This window comes from Bufo bufo, chromosome 11 (assembly GCF_905171765.1).
Source record: "Bufo bufo chromosome 11, aBufBuf1.1, whole genome shotgun sequence".
Classification (NCBI taxonomy): domain Eukaryota; kingdom Metazoa; phylum Chordata; class Amphibia; order Anura; family Bufonidae; genus Bufo; species Bufo bufo.
This window is the reverse complement of record NC_053399.1, coordinates 32,259,374-32,281,040: the sequence shown is the minus strand read 5'-3', so window position 1 is coordinate 32,281,040 and position 21,667 is coordinate 32,259,374. Positions and strand designations below refer to the sequence as shown.

The window sequence follows — 21,667 nt, the reverse complement described above, 5'->3', positions numbered from 1 at the left end:
TGCAAATAACTCCCGCTGTGACGCGAAGGTGTGCGGTATGTGCCCGCTGCAGATTGGAAACAAGCAAAAGCAGGAGGACTGGACCATCACCACAGAGAACAACGCTGGAGAAAGGAGTACAAAATGTTTTTTTTTTTTTGGGAGGGCTTGTCCGAGATTTTTTAATTACCTTGGACAACCCCTTTAATAATTTACAGGAAGTGAACACTTAAAAGGACTTATTTTATTCTGTTTATGCAATGCAACCAATGAGGGACAAGTATGGTAGAGACTCAAGGATCTCGTTGGTTCTGCAATTCTCGTTGGTTCTGCAATTCTGCTGGAATCCCGTCCAATAGAGTTATGCTAGGCCATCCTGATTACTTTTTGCAGTTTGCTATTAAAGCAATAAAAAATAAATAATAAAGAGAGGCACTTCTGGAACCGTCCTTTAAACAACATTAATCAGAGGTAGGGATTTAATTCCAAATCACTGTTTTCAGCTAAATAACAGATTATCCACTTGAAAAAAAAAAAAAGGAGAACGAAAGGAATTTCTGATAATATTGCGTTTAAAGTTCTACAGAACTTCAAAGGAGAGGAAACAAGAAGGAGAGGTTTTACCAGACTGAATGTCCCGTACTCCTCTCGAAGTAAATGAGTCAGAAGCCCTTGAACGGTCGTCTGGTCTCCCCAGGTCCATCGTGCTTGATTGAAGTACGAAGAAACAATTAGGTAAGAATAAGGTAAGAGCCCCGTGGCGAAGCAGAGCCCTAACTTCACCAAATAACTAAAGGACAATTCCTGCACAGAGAACATTGAGTGTTACTGCCGACCAACTTCTACAAGAGGCTGGAAAACATCAAATAATATTTTTACACATAGACGATTTCCCAATTTGTAACAAGTCTCCGGGAATGCTGTCAAATCGCCTGACTTTAGGGATTATTTAGAAATTGCTTCGAACTGATCTCTTTTGCATGGCAGAGTGAGAATGTAAGTGAAGCCAATATTATTAGCCCGCACTCCCGAGTATCATAACCTGCATTGCCTGTGCTGAAATCATTTTCCTGATATCCATAGGTAGGAACTGCAAGGCTGAGATAACCCACTCCAGAATTGGAAGAGGAAGGCTGATAAGTGCATTTTACAGAACATCCTGTGCTCTTCAACAAAATTAAGACAGCGTTAAGAAAGGATGTCCATCAACAGGCTTATGAAGAGCTACCGTAGGAACAGGTCCCTACTGTAAAATGGTGCCTCGGACTATCTCATTTCCAAGACGTGGTTTCGAGAAGAACTTTGTTTCCATATAAGAAATGGTATGTGACTAGTGAATTTAACAACTAAATTATACTTCCTTCGAAAGTCTATAGGAGAGCTCATGACCGATGTTCCTTGTAACATAAAAAGAATGAATAATAAAAGTTCAGCTTCACTCCCCTTTTCTAAAATTTACATCCCCACCTATCCCTTGGTCGAACCCAATATGTCTTTTTTCAACCTTATTAACTATATAACTATGTAGGTTCAAGTTCAGAGACTTGAAAAAAAAAAGTACATAACTAAGGGTGGAGGTAATAATAAGGCAAACGCCATAAGAAGATGAGGCTTGAAAAAGTGGTAAGGGGACAAACAAAGCCGTAAAGTCAATATACTTCCAGAGAACGCAAGGGCGTTCAAGAGGTTGTCTAAAAAATTATTTGTAGGGCTTAAAAGTCCAGCCATTAATGGAAAGGTGGCCACATATGTGTAATCATTCTCCACTGATCTGAATGGGAGTTAAAGAACCGAAAGCACTAATGGGTGGCTCCTGCATGTTCTTGGTAGTTTTGCATAATTAAATAAAAAATTCTTTACTCATTAATTTTGGGCCACTGCTTTTTTTTATTGCACGCAGAAAGGTTGTAAGTAGGGATGAGCAAATCGACTTCGGATGACACATCCGAAGTCAATTCGCATAAAACTTTGTTTTAATACTGTACAGAGCAGGAGCTCTGTACAGTATTAGAATGTATTGGCTCCGATGAGCCGAAGTTATTGGTTCGCAAAGTCTCTGCCACTAGTTCCCCACCTTCCCTAAGACTCCACGGAGATGTGGGTGTCCGTGTAGAAATATGCATACAAACCTTATGCAGGAACTGATGTCCTAGAACCCAAATCACAATGCATACGATATACAGTACAACAGTGTGCTGGTTACACAAGCTGAGCCCACAGCAAAACGCACCATAGAGAGAAATCTAAGAATAAAAAATGGAAACAAACAATCATTTATGACACAGAAGTTATCAATAAGCATTTTTTCAAAAGGTCAACAAGTTTTATAAGCGAAATAGGACTATGTCAGAAAGTGTTTAGGAATGAGACTGATGATCCTTCTACATGCTTGATTGGATCATTTTGCAGACAAAAAGTGGTGACAATCCCATGGCACCAGGAAAGCAGCTTCTTATATGACATGGACTAATGGAGTGCGAACAATCTTCATCTGATCTCAAAGCGTCTGCTTTCAATAGAAAACTTGAAGATTTATTGTCTTGTACTTCATTGTTTCCCGTCATACCAAAGGCTACTTAGCCGGTGTCTTGGCATATTCACCAGTCTTCTCTTGCCAAGTGATCCATCTCCACCGCAAAACCAAAGCCCAATCCCATTCAGCATGGAGTAAAGATGAGAAGCCACTTTCCTACCTCCTAATAGTGTTGTTCACTAAGCACAAGATTTCTAGCTAGGAATCATTCTAAGACAGTATGCATTACACTGGTGGTGCAGTCTATAATTTTTTTTTCTTTCATGACCCTTCTATGGACCTGTCTGCCAACTCCCATAGACATTAAAGTGACCCTCCAGTTCAAGACTGGGGAACGAACAGAACATTTACCTGGTTCCCTCCTTTTCATCTGCAGATCCACCAATTTCGAGGTTTCTCTTCTGCCAGCCAAGATAGCCACAATGCCTCTCAGGCTACTTGATGCAAACTGTGCATCAGTAGTCCAAGACACTTCCTGCTTGCCCAGCACTGCTCTTGGATTGGTCAGCACTGTTCAGCTGAGCAGTGCTGGCCAATCCAAGGACAGCAGGAAGCATCTTGGACTACCAAACTCAGAGTATGCATCGGGCAGTCTGAGAAGCAGTGTTGCCATCATGGATAGCAGAAGAGGAGCCTGGAGAAGTGACGGCTCTGCATCTCAACAAATGAAAAGAAGGTCACCATGTAAGTGTTCTTTTTGTTCCCCAGCTAGTCTGAATATTTTTTTTCTTTTAATTGGACAGTCACTTTGAAGAATACAACTAATTTATAAGTGAACTGTATTAGGCTAAACTAGCAGAAGCCTTTACATATGTATTTGTGGATCATTTAAAACAGTTTGCATGACTTGATTTAATATTACAATTTAAGTTTATTTGAAGAACAATTCCCCTTAAAATCAACAGTAGTGGATTACCAATGCTCAAGAAAGGTGGCTTTCGACATTTCACCATGAGAAATGTATAATAGCTCATCTTGAAATGAGGCTATTAAAACAGCATATTATACATCTAACATATCTCTGCTGATGAGGTTCAAATGACCAAAACAGACCAGTCCACAAATACTTGTTTCTAGATAAAATAGCATGTTATACATCTAACATATCTCTGCTGATGAGGTCCAAATGACCAACACAGGCTGTCTCTAGGTAAAACAGCATGCCATCCAGCTAACCAGATCTCTGCTAATGAAGTCCAAAAGAACAAAACAGACCTGTCCACAGATGCTTGTTTCTAGGTAAAACAGCATTTTTTACAGCTAACATACAGTATATCTGCTAATGAAGTCCAAAATAATAAAACAGACCTGCCCACAGATATGTGTATCTAGGTAAAACAGGATATCATACATTCAACCAGATATCTGCTGATTAGGTCCAAAAGACCACAACGGACCTCAAACCTGTCCACAGATACTTGTCTTTAGGTAAAACAGGACGTCAGACAGCTAACCAGTTCTCTGCTGATGATGTCCAAAAGATCAAAACAAACCTGTCCACAGATAGGTGTCTCTAGATAACTAATGTTGACTTTAGTTCCAAAGCCAGAAATAGACTGGACTGAGTATATGATCCTAAAAGTAGGTGTATATAGGGGTTGTTGTAGCTCTAGTAGGTGAAACTTCCAATAGTAAAAGCTGAAAGCAGCCACAAATCATCCTCGTAGTATGGCACCCATTGAAAGGATGTCTCCTGGCAGCAGCTCTCCACCATGGCTAATGGAAGGGATCATGCCAAGTGAGGGAAGCTACCAGAAATGGCTTTGGGACAAGTTGACCATTTCATCAAGCTTAGTTGTACAGTCTATGTTCATGGTGACGTTAGATGTGAACCAATATCACCACCAAGTATGGTAGGTGTCACAAAGCTTTCCTAGACCCCTGAATGGGAGATCCTGGAAACACCCTCCTGTTTAATTTCAAGGGGAAATGCTCTTCATGGAAGCTGAATTACTGAACATAGAACATCACACAAAACAAATGAATAAATACTTCTCGTTATTGAGACAGAATTGTTCTATTTCACTTGGCACTGCTGGATGCATCCAACATTACCTTTGATCTCTCGCTGACAGTTTTCGCCTTGTGAAACTCCACCGTAAGACCCATGAGCATCACCACAAACAGATTGTTCAGGCTGAAAACCTCGGCTGCAATGGACCACTGCCATGTTAGACGTGAAAATGAATATAACCCTGCAGCAAGGATTCCTGCCGTATACGAGCCAGAAAGCCTGCAAACACAGATAACGGGAAAATCTTCTTTTGCCACAAAATAGAACTGTTTGTTATGCATTTTATATTATAGCTACGATCAGCTCTTGCTACCCAGAGCGATCGCTTCGCTATGTAACATTTCCACAAACCAATTCATGACAATATTAATTAGAGTGGGGGGGGGAGAAAAAGCACACACAATAAGGGTAAGTGAGAGCAACTGTTTCATGTCCTAGCACACATGGCATGCCCCTTAAGGTAGAATGGGAAGTTCTAAGCTTTCAAGACCATTGCCAGACTGAATGAAAACAGCGGCCGCAGCGAGCAGCAAGCCTGTAATGTTAACATAAATAGGAGGAGAACAATGGATCCTAGTGTACGGGGAACAGACAGATTCAATGTCACACGGAAGAAAGGGAGATCAGTGAATGACTGCCTTTGTCCAATATCGGTCCCAGGTTTCTAGATAGGATATTTGACATAGGGGGTAAGGCTGCCCGTGGGTCTCGAATCCTTGTAGAACTACCACTGCCAGGTTGTTCGCGGGTGGGAAGTTCTTTTATGATCAAAGTGACTATAAAAGTAACTATTTATGTAGAAGGAAAACCTACGGAGTGAAACTAACTTACTCTGGAGTTCAGAAAGGCTCTTTACTATCCGGATACACTTACTTGTCCTAACCTAACAGCTCCTGTACACAATGGAAGGTCATGCATCTCAAGCAACTTCATGTCTCAGAACAACTGTCCATTTGAGATTTAAGACGCGAGGAAAAATAAATAAATAAATTAATGCTCTGTGGCCTTTATACACCAAATTGTTACTCTTCTCCTTTATTGATTTACCTAGTGGGATCCCAGTTGGATGTCCTTTCCCTAACCTGTGGCGGCTTGTAGGGGCCATGATTACATGTTGACTTGCTATAACCCTGTGATGGCTAACCTCAGGCACTCCAGTTGTGGTAAAACTAAGGCTACTTTCACACTAGTCACCGGAACTGCCCGCCGGATCCGGAAAAACATGTGAAAACGGATTACATTTGAATCCGGTTGATCCGGTTTGACTGAACACACGGCGCCGGATCCGGCGCTAATGCAAGTCAATGGGAAAAAGACCGGATCCGGCGTTCAGTCAAAGTGTTCAGGATTTTTGGCCGGAGGTAAAAATACAACATGCTACGGTTTTCTGAAAAGCCTGATCAGTCAAAAAGACTGAACTGAAGACATCCTGATGCCTCCTGAACGGATTACTCTCCATTCAGAATACATGGGGATAAAACTGATCAGTTCTTTTCCGGATTTGAGCCCCTAGGACGGAACTCAGCGCCGGAAAAGAAAAACGCTAGTGGGAAAGTACCCTTAAGACTCTCAAGATGTACACTTGGTTGGCTGTTCTCAGAACGCCATAGAAATGAATTGAGCATGCTGGGAGTTGTAGTTTCACCGCAGCTTCAGTGCTGGAGGTTAACCATCACTGCTAACCTATGGGGCAGAAAGCAAGATGACGGCTGCCCTTTCTTCAGCAGGTTTCTCAAGAGCAACCCTGCTGTTGACACGGGATGTCCTGACATGGTCAAGTTGCAGGCAACTGTAACTTGGACCTGGCTTCAAGCGCTTCTTAATAGTCAAACACCAATGTAATATGTACCATGTGATTAAATGATGCTTCATTGGCAGGCTGAACTAACAGGAGGGATTTAAAGGGGCTATACAGCCCCTATAATACCCCCTCTAATGCCCGGGCCCCCTCATACAGGTTGTGCTTACCCTGCTCCCGGCACCCACGTCGCTCCTGATGCCCGCATGGCGGCCGCTGCATCTCCCTGTCTCGCTGATCAAAACATCCAGCGATCGGGGAGGGCAGTCAATAGCAAGCCACGACGGGAACGAACCTCCCTAGCGTCACACGCAACGCTAGGAAGGCTCGAGATGCAGCTGCAGCCGTGCAGGCATCAGGAGCGACGTGGTTGCCGGGGAGCGTGGTAAGCACCATTGGCATAAAATGAGCCAAAATTATTAAGAAACGCAGGTGTCCCAGTAAATTTGGAACATCTTCAGTTTCTGGAGTAAATGATAGTAAATCAGCATCAGCCAGTGTGATAAATCTGGTGCAATTTTAGTCTCCGTGCACCTGGCACCAGCCTTGGGTCTTTTGCCTTGTGACAAAGGTCTCATCAACTGTATATGTATCTACTCCATGCACCAGCACCCCAGGTATCCTCCACCATCCTACATGCTTGTGTGCCACATGAATAAAGCAATCGAGGCAAACATACATATGTATTCTCCCATAAATCTGAATTAATTTTTGTTGTCCATGATACTTTCGCCTATATATCCAGCACATCTAGACACCATGAAGCTGAGGACAAACACACTTTCGGCCGTAATGCACTTCTGAGCACTGGATGATAAATATGCAATGTACCGCTGACTGCAAAGAAAACTAATCTTGGGTCCCATTCCATATTCTCGTCGTTCACATCTTTTCCCACAACCACATACTGTCATAAATGTTTCCCCTAAGGGTCGGCAAGTACTGAAACGCGCTTGGCTTTACAGTATTCCAGCCTGCCAAGCCTGTAGGACAAAAAGTTCATTTTCACTCCATGAAACCCTAAATCTGTAAACAAAATCAAACTTACCCCCGAATGTCAGATTCTGCCAGCCTTATAAAAGATGGATTATGTATTACAAGAATTGTGTCTATGAAGAGCAAATGATATAGCTTTAAACTAGTCTGGCATCAGTACAGTAATATTGCTCAACGGCACATGCATGCCCAGGTGGATCCCCAAAGTCCACTAATAATATTGGAAATCAGACAAGATAAATATCAGCCATGTTAAAAGGGTCCTCTGAGACCAGGAACCAATGGCCAGGCATGGTGTAAAAAACTTACCTGCTCAGTGCATTCCTGTGATGGGATACACCCAAAGCTATTAAAAGAGCTCAGCGGTGAACTAGCAAAACCATTAACAGATTTATTTAACCAGTCACTGGTAACAGGAGTCGTCCCAGAAGATTGGAAATGAGCAAATGTTGTGCCCATTCACAAGAAAGGTAGTAGGGACGAATCGGGCAACTATAGACCAGTAAGCCTGACATCAATAGTGGGGAAATTAATGGAAACCATACTTAAGGAGAGGATTGTGGAACATCTAAAATCCCATGGATTGAAAGATGTAAAACAGCATGGGTTTACTTCAGGGAGATCATGTCAAACTAATCTTATTGATTTTTTTTGATTGGGTGACTAAAATAATAGATGGCGGAGGTGCAGTAGACATCGCTTATCTAGACTTTAGTAAGGCTTTTGATACTGTCCCAATAAATTGCAGTCTTTGAGCTTGGACTCCCATATTGTTGAATGGATTAGGCAGTGGCTGAGGGACAGACAACAGAGGGTTGTAGTCAATAGAGTATATTCAGACCATGGTCTTGTTACCAGTGGGGTACTCAGGGACTCTGTTCCTGGGTACTCATTGTGTTAATATCTTTATCAGCGAAATTGCAGAAGGCCTCGATGGTAAGGTATACATTTTTGCTGATGCACGCAAAGATTTGTAAAGGGTTGATGTTCATGGTGGGATACACCAATTGGAAAAGGATTTAGGAAAACTAGTGGAATGGTCAAAATATGGCAACTAAATTTAATGTTGATAAGTTCAAGATAAGCACTGGGGCGTAAAAAACCCAAAAGCAGAATATAAAATCAGTGTACAGTCCTAACCTCAGTATCTGAGGAAAGGGATTTAGGGATCTTATTTCAGAAGACTTAAGGTAGGCAGACAATGTCATAGAGCAGCAGGAAATGCTAGAGACTGCTTGGGTGTATAGAAGAGGAATTACACAGTAGAAAGAGGGAGGTTGCTCATGCCGCTCTACAGAGCACTAGTGAGACCTCATTTGGAGTATTGTGCTCAGTACTGGTGGACCATAATCTCAGAAGGATATTGATACTCTAGAGAGAGTTCAGAGAAAAGCTACTATACTGGTACATGGATTGCAGGACAAAACTTACCAGAAGATTAAAGACCTTACCATGTATAGCTTGGAAGAAAGACGAGACAGAGGGGATATGATAGAAACTTTTAATACATAAAGGGAATCAAAAAGGTAAAAGAGGAGAGAAATTTTAAAAGAAGAAAAACTGTACAAGAGGACATAGTTTTAAATTAGAGGGGCAAAGGTTATTAAATGTATATCAGAAGTATTTACTTTACTGAGAGAGTAGTGGTGCATGGAATAGCCTTCCTGCAGAAGTGGTAGCTGCAAATACAGTGAAGGGGTTTAAGCATGCATGGGAAAGGCTTAGGCCATCCTTCATATAAGATAGGGCAGGGGCTATCCATAGTATTCAGTATATTGGGCAGACTAGATGGGCCAAATGGTTCTTATCTGCCGACACATTCTATATTTCTATGAGCTCCCGTCTCCACCCGGGTCCGGTCAGACAGAGCTCAGCGGTCAAGTGCTGTTCATGTTCAGGTCACCGCTGAGGCCACTGACTAGCTGTACGTACAAGTAGAGGTGCATCACAGTTATGGTCAGTGGGGACCCTGACCATTTGTTCCCGATTCTGGAGAACACCATTTCATGTCTGATAATGATCTTGTACAATTTTTGTCTTAATTGCTCGGTAACTGCTGCTGGCCAATCAATGCCCTCAGCACATGACCGCTGAGTTCTGCGGAGACCAGTAGCAGAGAAGATACCTAACAGTGGCAAGCAAGATCACTATGCAGGAAGTGGAAGAGAGAGGGGCTGGCAAGAGAAGCAGGAAGATCAAGGGTGCACCGAGTGGCTAGGACTCACCCTCAATGCACTTAACTGCTAATTTGCCTATTACTTTAAAGGGAGTTATACGAGGCTGGATATTGCCCCCTATCGCACGGGCCCCTCACACTGATTCTACTTACCTGGCTCCCCACGGCACTCCTGGTCCCCGCACTGCCGCAGCCGCTTCTCCCCGTGCGCGGATGAAAACATCCCGTTTCGGGGGAGCAGCCAATGGCAGGCGGTGATGGGGAGTCAGGTAAGTAGAATCAGTGTGAGGGTACCCGGGTGTATGGGGGCCTGTTTCCAGCCTCGGATAACCACTTTAAAAGTACACTGTCTCCCCTAACATATGATGGTCGGGAGCTCCCCACACATCCCAGTTGGCCGATCCCATCGTTCTCATCCAACAAAAGTATATGGCCAGCTTTAGGTTATGTTCACCTGTTGGCATTAAAGGTGTTTTCTGAGATATATATATTTTTTTTTTTACTGATCTTCGGGGTCCGACACCCGGGATCTCTGCCGATCAGCTGTTTGAGAAGGCAGCGCCGCTCCTGTGAGCACCGCGGCCTTCTCTCTGCTTTCCCTAGGCCAAGTGACGACACGTTGATTGGTCACATGGCCTAGGAGCAGCTCAGCCCCATTCAAGGTTTTCTCAGCTGAAACCTTATTCAAATGCATGGTATTCAGACTGGATTTGATCATCATGATACAAGTGGTCATCTTTAGGCTTCGCCCACATCTGAATTGGAGCCTGGAGGGATGCAGATCCCCATAGATCCGATATGGATAGCCTAAGCGGAGGGTGGGCCATCAGTCTTAAAATCCTGGACAGACCCTTTAAGGTAGGAGCAGGGGGTCCCTGTGAGGAAATGCATTTTCCCTGGGTTCCCCGTGGTTACATAATTGGGAATCATTGTCTTAGAATGACCAGCAAATACGGATTAAAATGTATTTGTCTTCCAAAATAATATTCTTTGTACAAAGTTCAATCCCGTCTACCATACTGACTCTAATTGTATTACTCCAGATTTCACAAATTAATCAAGGCCAGAGTACAATGTCTGCTAAATGTTAATGCGTGCATGTGTATATCACATCTGAGCTGGGATTTATTAAATACAAAATGCCCAACCCTCCACGGCAATAATAGTTATGGATCTCCTGATGTTAGTCCCCTTACCACTTCTTTTGTGCCTGTCTGAAAGGCGTGGAGTGAGTGAAGTTAATTTCTCCTATAGTGCTCCACTCGATGCTTAATGTGGCGCTATGACTCCTCTCGAGGGCACCGCCATTAGTACTTATAGGTCTCAGACTTGGTTCCTTGCCAACCTGCACTTTCTTCGGCTACCCATGTGCAATGCACAGGACTGGAAAACAAAGCCTTGGCTATTAGCTACAGTATACAATAAGGTTATCAGTCCTAGGGAGATTTCAAGTAGGCTTGTTCTCGATAATCTAAGGCAGTGCAAACCATTTAATGTAAAAATAAAAACCCCGGCGTCCACGTGTGTGAGGAACGGCTATTGTGCCTTAAAGCTCACAAGTCTTATCTGGAGGAAACGGCTGTAGATAATTGTCATTTAGTAATGCCCTGTCTTCTTGAATCAAAATTCATCAAAACCCATCACACAAAGACTGAATCACAAAATCAACTAAGGGCTCATGCACACGAACATGTGCCGGCCGGGCCCGTGCTGCGGCTGTATGCGGACGCAGGACCCACTCACTTGAATGTGCCCCACGATCTGCATCCGACTGTCCACACCGCAAAAAAGTAGTGCATGCCCTTCTGTTTTGCAGTGCGGAGGCACGGACAGGAAACCAAAGCAGCACTACGAAGTGCCTCTGTTCCGCACCGCACCTTCTGGATTGCGGACCCTTTCAAGTGAATGGTACACATCCGTTATGCGGTTGCAATACGGGCACTGGCCAACAATGGTCGTGTGCATGAGGCCTAATTGTCTTAAATCCCCAAAGATAACCAGTCAATACCCCTCTGATCAATGTTCCCTTTCTCCATATTATTGTGTAATGACCCAGTCTGGAGTCTCCATTTTCACAGACCCCTCTTTTCACAAGCACCAACTGTATAAAATCTGCTCTAAATTTTAGAGGAGAAATATTGAGATTATATCATAGGGCACCACAAGTTTACAAAGGGCCACACAAGTGTGGAGATGAAGATTCATACAGAGGTAGGTTCACACACAGTTTTTTGGAGCAGGATTTGAAGCAGTTATGCCTGTGGGTTTTTCAGCCAAAGCCAGAAGTGGATCTGGCAGGAAGGAGAAGTCCTTCCTTTATATATTCGATTCCTTTTCAATGCACTTCTGGCTTTGGTTGAAAAACCTGCTTCAAACCCTCCTCCAAAAAAACCTACCCTAAGGCCACATGCACACAAACGTATTTTCTTTCAGTGTCTGCTCTGTTTTTTTTGCGGACCGTATGCCGAGCAATTCACTTCAATTGGTCCGCAAAAAAACTGAAGTTACTCCGTGTGCATTCCGTTTCCGTATGTCCGTAATACCATTCCGCAAAAAAATAGAACATGTCCTATTATTGTCTGCATTACAGACAAGGATAGTACTGTTCTATAAAGGGCCAGCTGTTCCGTTTTTGTGGACCGCAAAAAACATACGGTCGTGTGCAAGAGGCCCAAGAGTAGAAAATCCTCTGTGTATCCCATGGCAGAAACTGCTGTGTTGTGGTTTCAGCCGTGGGTTTTCATGAGGACCCGCTCTAGGTGTAGCTCCCACTGTGGCATTGCGAGAAAGCCGAGCGGTAACTACGCCGACAATGGACCTGTACACTCTTCACGCCGTCTTGAAAACTGTGCAGCAGAAACCTTCACTTGCATGAACTGTAGTATGGCCTCCTGGGAGGCGGTTTCAGCGCAGGTTCGGCCTGGTTTTCCGCACCGAATCCACACTGAAGCCTACACCCAAAATCCTCGTTGCGAATCTACCCTAACAGTTCACATTCAAATAATTCATTGACACCACACTGACTTTCAAAAAAATTAAAGTTGGCCACAGAGACCCTGTTACACCAGGCTTCATACAACCGGTTGTCTATCCTGCACCTAAACGTGGAAAACCCAAATCCAGATGTTCCACAGAAATAGCGGAACATGAGAACAGTTGCTCCATTAGGACAACCTATGTCCATATGACTTGTTGGGGCAAAATTGAAGTCTAATAGGGATGGGTTCCCAGTCAGGACCTTCTCTATTTGCTATAGTGAAGATCAAGTGCAAAAAGCTGCTTCTGCACTGTAAGAATAAAAGCGACCATGTATAACTTGGTAATAAATTGATTTGAATGGGTATCAAATAACACCTTTGTGGAGACACTCATGCTACATCTGCCAATTGCTGGTAGTATTAGCTGTCAGGCTCAGGATGATCTGCTAACCACCTGAGGTTCCTCAGAGAATGGGTTTTTTAGATGGGACAACCCATTTAAGATCACTATAGAGTCCGTTGTAACTTGAAGATCATTGGCCAACCAGTGTACCGCTGCATGTACGGTTCATACCTTCCTGTCACGACAACTAGTTGCGACAGGAGTGATAATTAGAAAACAAAAGATAAAATCTAGCACATCCTGATATCATACAACCAGTAGTAGCTGAACCTGGACATATGTCTTTCTTCCTCCACTCAGATGAATCGCGCAGGGCAAGGGCTTTTTTCTGAAGATCCAGTGACGTACTGGGCTCTCCATGGGTAAAGCTAGGAGGAGGCTTTCACCTAGCAGTGAGTCCGGTGACATCACCTCCACTAATGGGCGGGCTTTAGTGCTGCCCTAGCCTGTTAAAAGGCCTGGAGCAGTGCTAAAGCCCGCCCATCATCCAGTGACGTCACTGGGAACACTGCTAGGCGGAAGCCTCCGCCTAGCAGTGAGAAATGCAAACAAACAGCAATTGCCTTGTGCAATTCAGCGCAGGGGAAGTGAGAGAGTAGGAGCATGAAATATGCTCATGTCAGAGAGGCTGAGTGGGGGAAGAAAGGGATAACCCGGACAATCCCTTTAACCAATGTATTGACTTACATAGGTTAACAAAGCATCAATATACTCCCGGGCATGCCCAGCATCTAGCCACAATGTCATATACATAAAGCACTCAACTCCCCAAGTTGAAGATGGTCATCTTTTCCCTCCCCTTCTCTGTCACGTCTATGTGGATGTTCGCTGAACTAATGGCCAAGGTCTGTCATCTTCTGAGAAAAAGCTTCAGATGTTGACCAATTACTCCGTACATAATTAAAAGGGGCTGTCACACGAAAAATATTCTACAGTTTTTCAAACCAGCACCAGGATCTAAATGGCATTGTAATTGCATGTAATAAAAAATTTAGCATAGCCACCGAGTTATTCAATGAAATTTATCTGTATAGCGCCACCTGCTGTTTGTTCTTTTTCTAATTTCTCTGTCCACCTCACTGAGGTGGATACACATGTTCAGTTCCATCCTTCAACTGCCACCAGCTGCAGAAAAAGGACCCCCCCCCCCCATGAAAGAACAAGCTGCCAGCTTCAAACAAAATCTTGGAGAACAATGAATGGGGAAATCTCTGGATCCATGTGAGGTTCTAACTTTGTTAGGATGAGATTGTCATGTCTTATATGATGTCAGATTTTAATTGTTCACATTAAATCATGGTGTAACCCAGTTAAGTGCAACCCATTCATGATTGCTCTCTATGAACGTCTCTTCTCCGTACGATTCTATATGTTGCTAACACTCAGTAGGTAAGCCCTCTCATCGCTGTCAGTGAATGGCTACAAAAAACAAAAAAAATACAAATCGGATGTTCCTTTTCTTTCTGAAATTTGTTTCGATCTAAATTTCACTTGGCGACAGCCCAAATCTACATTCTGGACTTTACTAATGCCTTGAGGTCTTAGCTAACCAAATGGGTACAATACAGATACCCAAGTAGATGCCAATGACGCATTCCAAAGCCGAAAATAAAGAAAAAATATTTAAAAACTTTCATAACAGATTTTAAGTAGAGTGTTTGTTATAAAAGAAGCAGACAATATTAATAATCATGTACCCAAACATGTCTTATATTATTGTGGGGAAATGAGCTAGTTGCAAATGCCAACCCTGCAACCTGTGTATTAAAGAGGTCTCCCCATCAAAATAAGTCTCCGCGCTGCTCGGTTCCGGCTCCTTCTATACACGGCTGTGTTTGCTGCGCTCCGTAGTCCCGTCTTGTAAGCATAGAAGGGGGTCTTGTGTGACTCTGTAGCCAATAACCGACCTCAGCGGTGACTTGTCCAAGCGGGATCTGACTGCCCGTCCACTCCGCTAGGTGACAAGCCGTGAACTGGAATCCTAGGAGCTGGAACCAAGCAGCAGGGAGCAGCTAAGGGTGCTTCACTCCAAAAGGTCTAGCGGGTGGGAAAGGGGCCCAACAAAAGTGTTTCAAAAGGTGGACAACACAATTTTTTTTTTTTTATTAAAAACCCACATAATCCATAAACATGATCAGGAAAATGCAATAGATGCAAAATGTTGTCAGCTCTTGGGTCAGTTCAAGGTTCAGTACGTAGAGGTCTGATTAAGTAGTTCTTTCCGAAATGTTATAGAATATTTGGTCTTTGCGAACGTGCCCTAAAAACTTCTCTCCCTCCTTCCAAATAAAAATTCTCCTTAAAGCCTGTATTACACTAATCAATACTTTGGCTGATAATCGCTAACTAGCGTTCGCATGGACACTCGTTAGCGATAATCTTGCAGTGTAATACTGCCGCCGACTGCCTGATAAAACGAGCAAACGCTTGTACATCGGGTCAGATCAAGCTGTCTAATAGCGATCACTCATCCTTATACTGAAGAGGAGATTGCTGCATGTAATAGCAGTGGTCTCCTCCCCTAGCGATCAGGCGATTGTTGGGAGGAAACGCTTCCATCCCGACAATCGCTTGCTGATCTCCCTGTCCAATACAGGCTTTATACTTGTCAAAAGAGAGCGCTATACAGAGCTACATTCTGTATGCCAGGAATTGGCAGCCTCTGGCCCCCCAGCTGTTCAGAAACTACAGCTCCCAGAATCCTCCTGTATGGGAGTTACAAGGACAGGCAAGTAAATGTGAATGCTGGGAGTTGTAGTTTCACAGCAGCTGGAGTGCCAGAGGTTTTTGATCCCTACTATGTGCCATGTTATCACCATCCACTGCCCAAATACCGCCACCATAAAAGGTGACAAATCATGCATACCTAAATAATACCACAAAACTGTGCTCAATAAGAAGAGCGACATACAAGAATACATTATTTCTTAAAGAGAACCTGTCACCAGGATTTTGCGCATAGAGCTGGGGACATGGGCTGCTAGATGGCCACTAGCACTTCTGCAGTACCCAGTCCCCACAGCTCTCTGCGCTTTTATTGTGTTAAAAAACAGTTTTGATCCATATGCAAATGACCTGATACGAGTCCTGTATCCGGAGATGAGTCAAGCGGAAAGGAGCCCAGCACCGCCCGCGTCCTCCGAATCTCCTCCTTGCTGGCGGACGTCACAGAGCTGGAGCACCGAAATCTCGCGATGCGCGAGCTAGCACATGCGTAGTTCGTTCCCTGTGCTGATGCCAGTACAGGGAATGAACATGATGCCGACACTGCGCATGCGCTAGCTCGCGCATCGCGAGATTTCGGCGCTCCAGCTCTGTGACGTTAGCCAGCAAGGAGGAGATTCGGAGGACGCGGGGCGGTGCTGGGCTCCTTTCCGCTTGACTCATCTCCGGACACAGGACTCATATCACGTAATTTGCATATGGATCAAAACTGTTTTTTAACACAATAAAAGCGCAGAGAGCTGTGGGGACTGGGTACTGCAGATGTGCTAGTGGCCATCTAGCAGCCCATGTCCCCAGCTCTATATACAAAATCCTGGTGACAGGTTCGCTTTAAAGGGAACCTGTCATCAACTTTATGCTGCCCATACTAACGGCAGTATAACGTAGACACAGGTGAGTTGATTTCAGCCGTCTGTCATTTATAAGTTAAAAGTAAGTGGTTGCCGAGAACCAACATCACAATCATTGCAGACTGGGCCTGGAAAAGAGTCCCGGCCACCTGAGAAGAGTCCTGGTTATCCATGAGTTCCTGCTCTCCTGCCCACCTGCTGATGGCTGACAGTCTCCTACCTAGTTTTCTCCCTTTCCCTCTAGGAGAGAACTGCCAACCATCAGCAGATGGGTGAGAGAGCAGGAGATTAGGAATAACCAGGACTCTTCTCAGGTAGATCTGACTCTTTTCCAGGCCTGGGCTGCAGTGATTATGATGCTGGTTCTCAGCAACCACTTACTTTTAGCTCACGAGTGACACAGCGCTGAGATCAGCATTTCTGTCACTATTTTATACTGCCCTCAGTGAGATCAGCATAACGTTGATGACAGGTTCTCTTTGTTGTAGTTGAAAACTGGAGTTAAACAGATCATATTCTGGCATCTCCTGCCATTACCCATGTGTGGAGCCCGTAACCAGCAGGGACCCGGAAACATCGTAATGGGAGCAGTAAGGGTATAGTAAAAGGAGAATATTGATTTTTCCATTTTTTCATACCGTTATGAGCACTTTACTAAAAATGTTGCCCCGCTGGAGAACCTCTTTTGTAGATTCTCAAATTATTCCAGAAATAGATATAATAGAGACACATATGAAAGGAAATCTAACAACTTGACCAAGGCAGACAACACAAAGACTGCTACTTACTAAGATTGTAAAGATGAATGGCTTAGGAAAAGCATCCAAAACTGAGCCTCACTGTGGGATGGGTCCCTTGGCCCACCAGAAGGAATGATCATATTTCTGCACCATAAAAAGCACTTTTTTTCTCTCAAAAGTGGGAAAACATGGCAGTGCGTCTAATGAAGTGAATACTAGAGAGCACTTCCATTATGAAAGAGCTCACTAGCACATGGTAGAACCAGGAGAGTAGTGTTGAGCGAACTTCTGTTTAAGTTCGGCGTCTAAAGTTCGGCTTCCCGGTTAGCGGAGAATCCCGATATGGATTCCGAATTCCGTTGTGGTCCGTGGTAGTGGAATCAATAATGGGCCGATTATGATTCCGCTACCACGGACCCACAACGGAATTCGGAATCCATATCGGGATTCTCCGCTAACCGGAAGCCGAACTTTATGACGCCGAACTTAAAACAGAGGTTCGCTCAACACTACAGGAGAGCAATGAATACAACGCTCCTTGTGTTGGCTGTAACTCACCTCTTCCTGGTCTTCCTCTGTCGGGGCCGCACAATGTGCTGTGACACCTAATGTCACACAGAGTAAGTGCGCACTATGACCTGACGGTGTGTGATGTCAGATCACAGCAGGCAGGCACCGGCAGAAGATGACCAGGAGCGTTGAGTGCAGGAAGTGCGTGCTGGATCTGCGAGTGGTGATGCCGGAGAGGTAAGTTCATTTATTCATTTTATGTCTCATCTGAGGTCTAATGGGGTCTGATCTGAGGTCTGATTAGGAACAGAGGTCTGATTAAAAAAAATAATAATAATTCCTCCTCTAAAACCTAGGTGCGTCTTATGGTAAGGTGTATCCTATGATGAGAGAAATGTGCATTCTGAGGGTCTAACCTATGTCAAAACTGAACAATTAAGAGTAGCTAAAAATCGACCCATCAGAAATAGACCCTAGTAGTATACAATTGGCTCTAAAGTCTCCTCCAACAGCGGGGGTGCCTTCAGGTGGAACCTTAGGACTCATTACAGTGTCAGAGCCACAATCCTCTGGTGGGTCAGTCCAACCCTGCAGTCAATGGCAAGAAGAGAAATTGACTCGTTACTTGGATCTTCTTGCTCAAATCCCAGTAGCCCTACACCGAAAACCAGGTACTCTGCACGCCAATTAGACACAGTATATGCCAAGCCCTCCCTAATAACCCTATAGTTATTCCTCCAAATGACTTAATTGAAATGTTCCCTTAATGTCACCAAATTGAAAACTGTAATGAAAAAAAAAAACATTTCCTACCCTCCTATGCCAGATTTAGAGGAACTCTACCGGCATAGCAAATTCGCGTTAGCCTCGAGGTCTCCGTGTTTTTTCTATTTTATTTTAGTAATTAGGGGAGAAAAAAAAAGAAACCCTTTTTTACAAATGTATGCATTTATCTCCATTACCACCATAAATAATGTGCAGCTCCGGCAGCAAAAAACTCTGCAGGGAACAGATTTAGCAATTTAAATGTTTTATAAGTTTTTGTAATTGAGGAAACTTTTCATAATCTGACATTTCTTAAAACCACTTATTAGAAATTATGCAGCCGCGGTGGCTGTGGAAATATGAGATCACTTCACAATTATAAAGTCAGCCCCGTGCAGCCCTGTCCTATTGTATGAAGTGGCATAAACCCCATGGCGGCCTATCAGCTAACTGGCAGGCAGGGGGCTGTGCTATTCAAAGAGAAAGATACAAGCTGCGGGGCAAAAACCTGGCAGCTCCCAGCTGACCCCACAATCCCCTACTGATGACAGCTCCAAGCTCCATAGCAAATTAGGCCTTCTCAAATTACAATTGGAGAAGACAGATTCCATTAGCAGTATCTGAAATTGAGTGGAGAGCTGCGCCGTTATCAGACTTGACTCATAAGCACTGCCATTAATCGCGGCGATGATAGCATTTATATATTTTAGCTATCTGCAGCCACTGTGATATTCCGCTACAAGGGTTGATGGGACTTAGGGAAGGGAACAATAGAGCTTTTCGGAAAAAGCAGGGTAAATCAAGAAAGTCTATGACTTCCGCACATTCTGAAGGGATTGCGGTTTACATAAATTTTCTCCCAACTGGAGATTGAGCTCTTCCTCATCTTACACATGGGATTTAGTTGTCACTCAATGGTAACAGCTGTGAAAAGGTGAAGCGGCCCACCGTTCAGAATATTGCCTTTGCTTTTTAAAGCAATTAACCCGTGAGCAGGAGGATACCTGGTGATATCAAAGGGATTAGGCCAGGCGGCGCGTTATTAACATTTCCTTGAACTAATTTTAACGTTGACTAGCTGTCAGACGGGACTCCATATTTCTAAAGAGTTTGTATATCAGGTTTTTTTTTCTTCCTTTTTTTTTTTTAATTCATCAAATTGAAGTGCTATCAGCAGTAGACTCTTAAAATATTATGGAAATGAGCCGCGCTTTTTTTTTTTTTTTTTTTAATTTTGACGTACAGAAAACAGGCGGCATGAATTTTTTTTTTTAATATAGATAAAATTCATTAGTGACAAGGAATGAAATATTACTGTAAAATAAAATTTTAAAAAAAAAATAAGAACTTTTCGACGAGCATTTTCTATTCCTCTTTTCTCCGCCAAGAGCACAATACTTTCTCATTACAATAATCGGAAAATATTATTTTTATAATAAATTGAAACTTTTGCCTTTACCAGTAGGCATGCGATAAAAAAAAATGCATAAAATAACCCTGTGTTTGTGACTTTTTAAAGTCATCATGACAAAATTGAGTTGCAATTTTAATGATACCTCGCCAGTTTCTTAAAAAAAGAAAAAAAAAAAAAAAGGATGGGTGGCGAGGGTTGGGACAGTGGTCCCGGAAACATCTATCTTCAATGACGCCAGTTTTCTGGAATCAACGGCAGCTCTGAGCTGCCATAGTTTTCAGTTTTTAGGTGCATGGACTGCCAGAGGATGCGCCTAAATCATGATGAGGCCTGAGCTTCGCCATAAATGAAGCGCATCCTCCGACACCTCAGGGGATACAATATGCCGAGATGATGGAAGAGGACTGCTCATGTCACACCGACATTCAGGGGGAGATTTCTCATGACCGGCGGGTCGTACCTGGGAAGAACTCTTCCACCACCTCATCATCTTGTAAGTCAGCTCCTTGAACACAGCTTTTCCAGTATAAACGATATTGGGGCTGCTTTTAACTTTTTAGATAGATAGCCAGAAAGGTAGATATGAGATCGACAGAAAGATAGATAGATTTGAGATAGAAAAATAGATAGACAGACAGACAGACAAAGGCCTCATTGTGCTGGGCTGAAACGCTGCAACTGGGGAAATAAACAGGTCAAACACCCTTTACTGGAATCGGAGTGCTGCCTCATTATTTGATTTTGGATAGATAGATAGTAAGTATCTATCTCATATCTGCCTATGTATCCATCTCTCTACTATCTATCTTATCTATTTGTCTATCTCATCTCTCCCTCATATCTATCTCTCTCATATCCATCTCTCTTTCATATCCATCTATCTCATATCCATCTATCTCTCATATCTCTCTCTCTCTCATATCCATCTCTCTCTCATATCCATCTCTCTCTCATATCTCTCTCTCGCTCTCATATCTATCTCTCTCTCATATCTATCTCTCTCTCTCTATCCATCCATCCATCCGTCCGTCTCTTTCTACTCCCCATGCTCCACAGCTACAGGAACAGCACAGTAACATATCATATACTGTATCTTATTTTGCGGTAAATATTATATATAAAGACGTGTACGGGAATTCCATTCTTCCGTTTAAAAAAAAATGTACAAAAAAAAATGCCCCCCCCCCCTTAAAAAAAGTGCTCCTTATTTGCGGCAGGACTCCGCTCTGATACATAATTATTTTTCAGCCTCTCCATCGCCGCCTGCCTTCCTGTCTAATCTTTACGAGCTCCGGCACTAAAGGTACCACCGATCAAAGGTCCGATTACAGCACTATATTAAAACATTGATTTTTTTTATTCTTTTTTTTTTTTTTTTTTTTTTTAAAGTCCCTGACTGTACCGTCTGCAGCGTACGTGCCCTGCTGGTACATTTCTGTTCACAGTAGAAAGGTTGCGGAGGTTAAATTCAGGTCACAAGACAAATTAAATTGTAAGGACACAAGTGACATTGTATAATGTCTTCTTCCACTCAATCAATAGGGCGCTGTTAGCACTATTACCATAGAGATGGCTTGCTCTTTACCAAGGGCTCTCTTTGTTTGACAAGACAAATTTGCCACTTGAACTGTGATGTTCCCCAAGGACATGTACTTCATCATTATTTGTATTCTGCATACTTAAACTATTTTTTTTTTTTTCATATTTAAATCTGCAGGAGGCATGGCGTTATCAATTGTTGTCAGGCTGGACAAAGGATGAGTCTCAGACAACACCGATTATCTCA

General features: G+C 43.3%; 1 protein-coding gene across 2 annotated transcripts in view; it reads right to left on the bottom strand.

Moving 5' to 3' along the window:
• Positions 1-21,667, bottom strand: part of TMEM260 (transmembrane protein 260) — a 63,428-nt gene that overhangs the window by 21,015 nt on the left and 20,746 nt on the right. For both annotated transcript variants that reach the window (XM_040412770.1, XM_040412771.1), the window contains exons 5-7: positions 4,568-4,745; positions 2,109-2,222; positions 604-783 (exon numbers count right to left, since the gene is read on the bottom strand). In XM_040412770.1, coding sequence (XP_040268704.1) covers positions 604-783; positions 2,109-2,222; positions 4,568-4,745 — 472 coding nt within the window. The remainder of the gene's footprint in view (positions 1-603; positions 784-2,108; positions 2,223-4,567; positions 4,746-21,667) is intronic.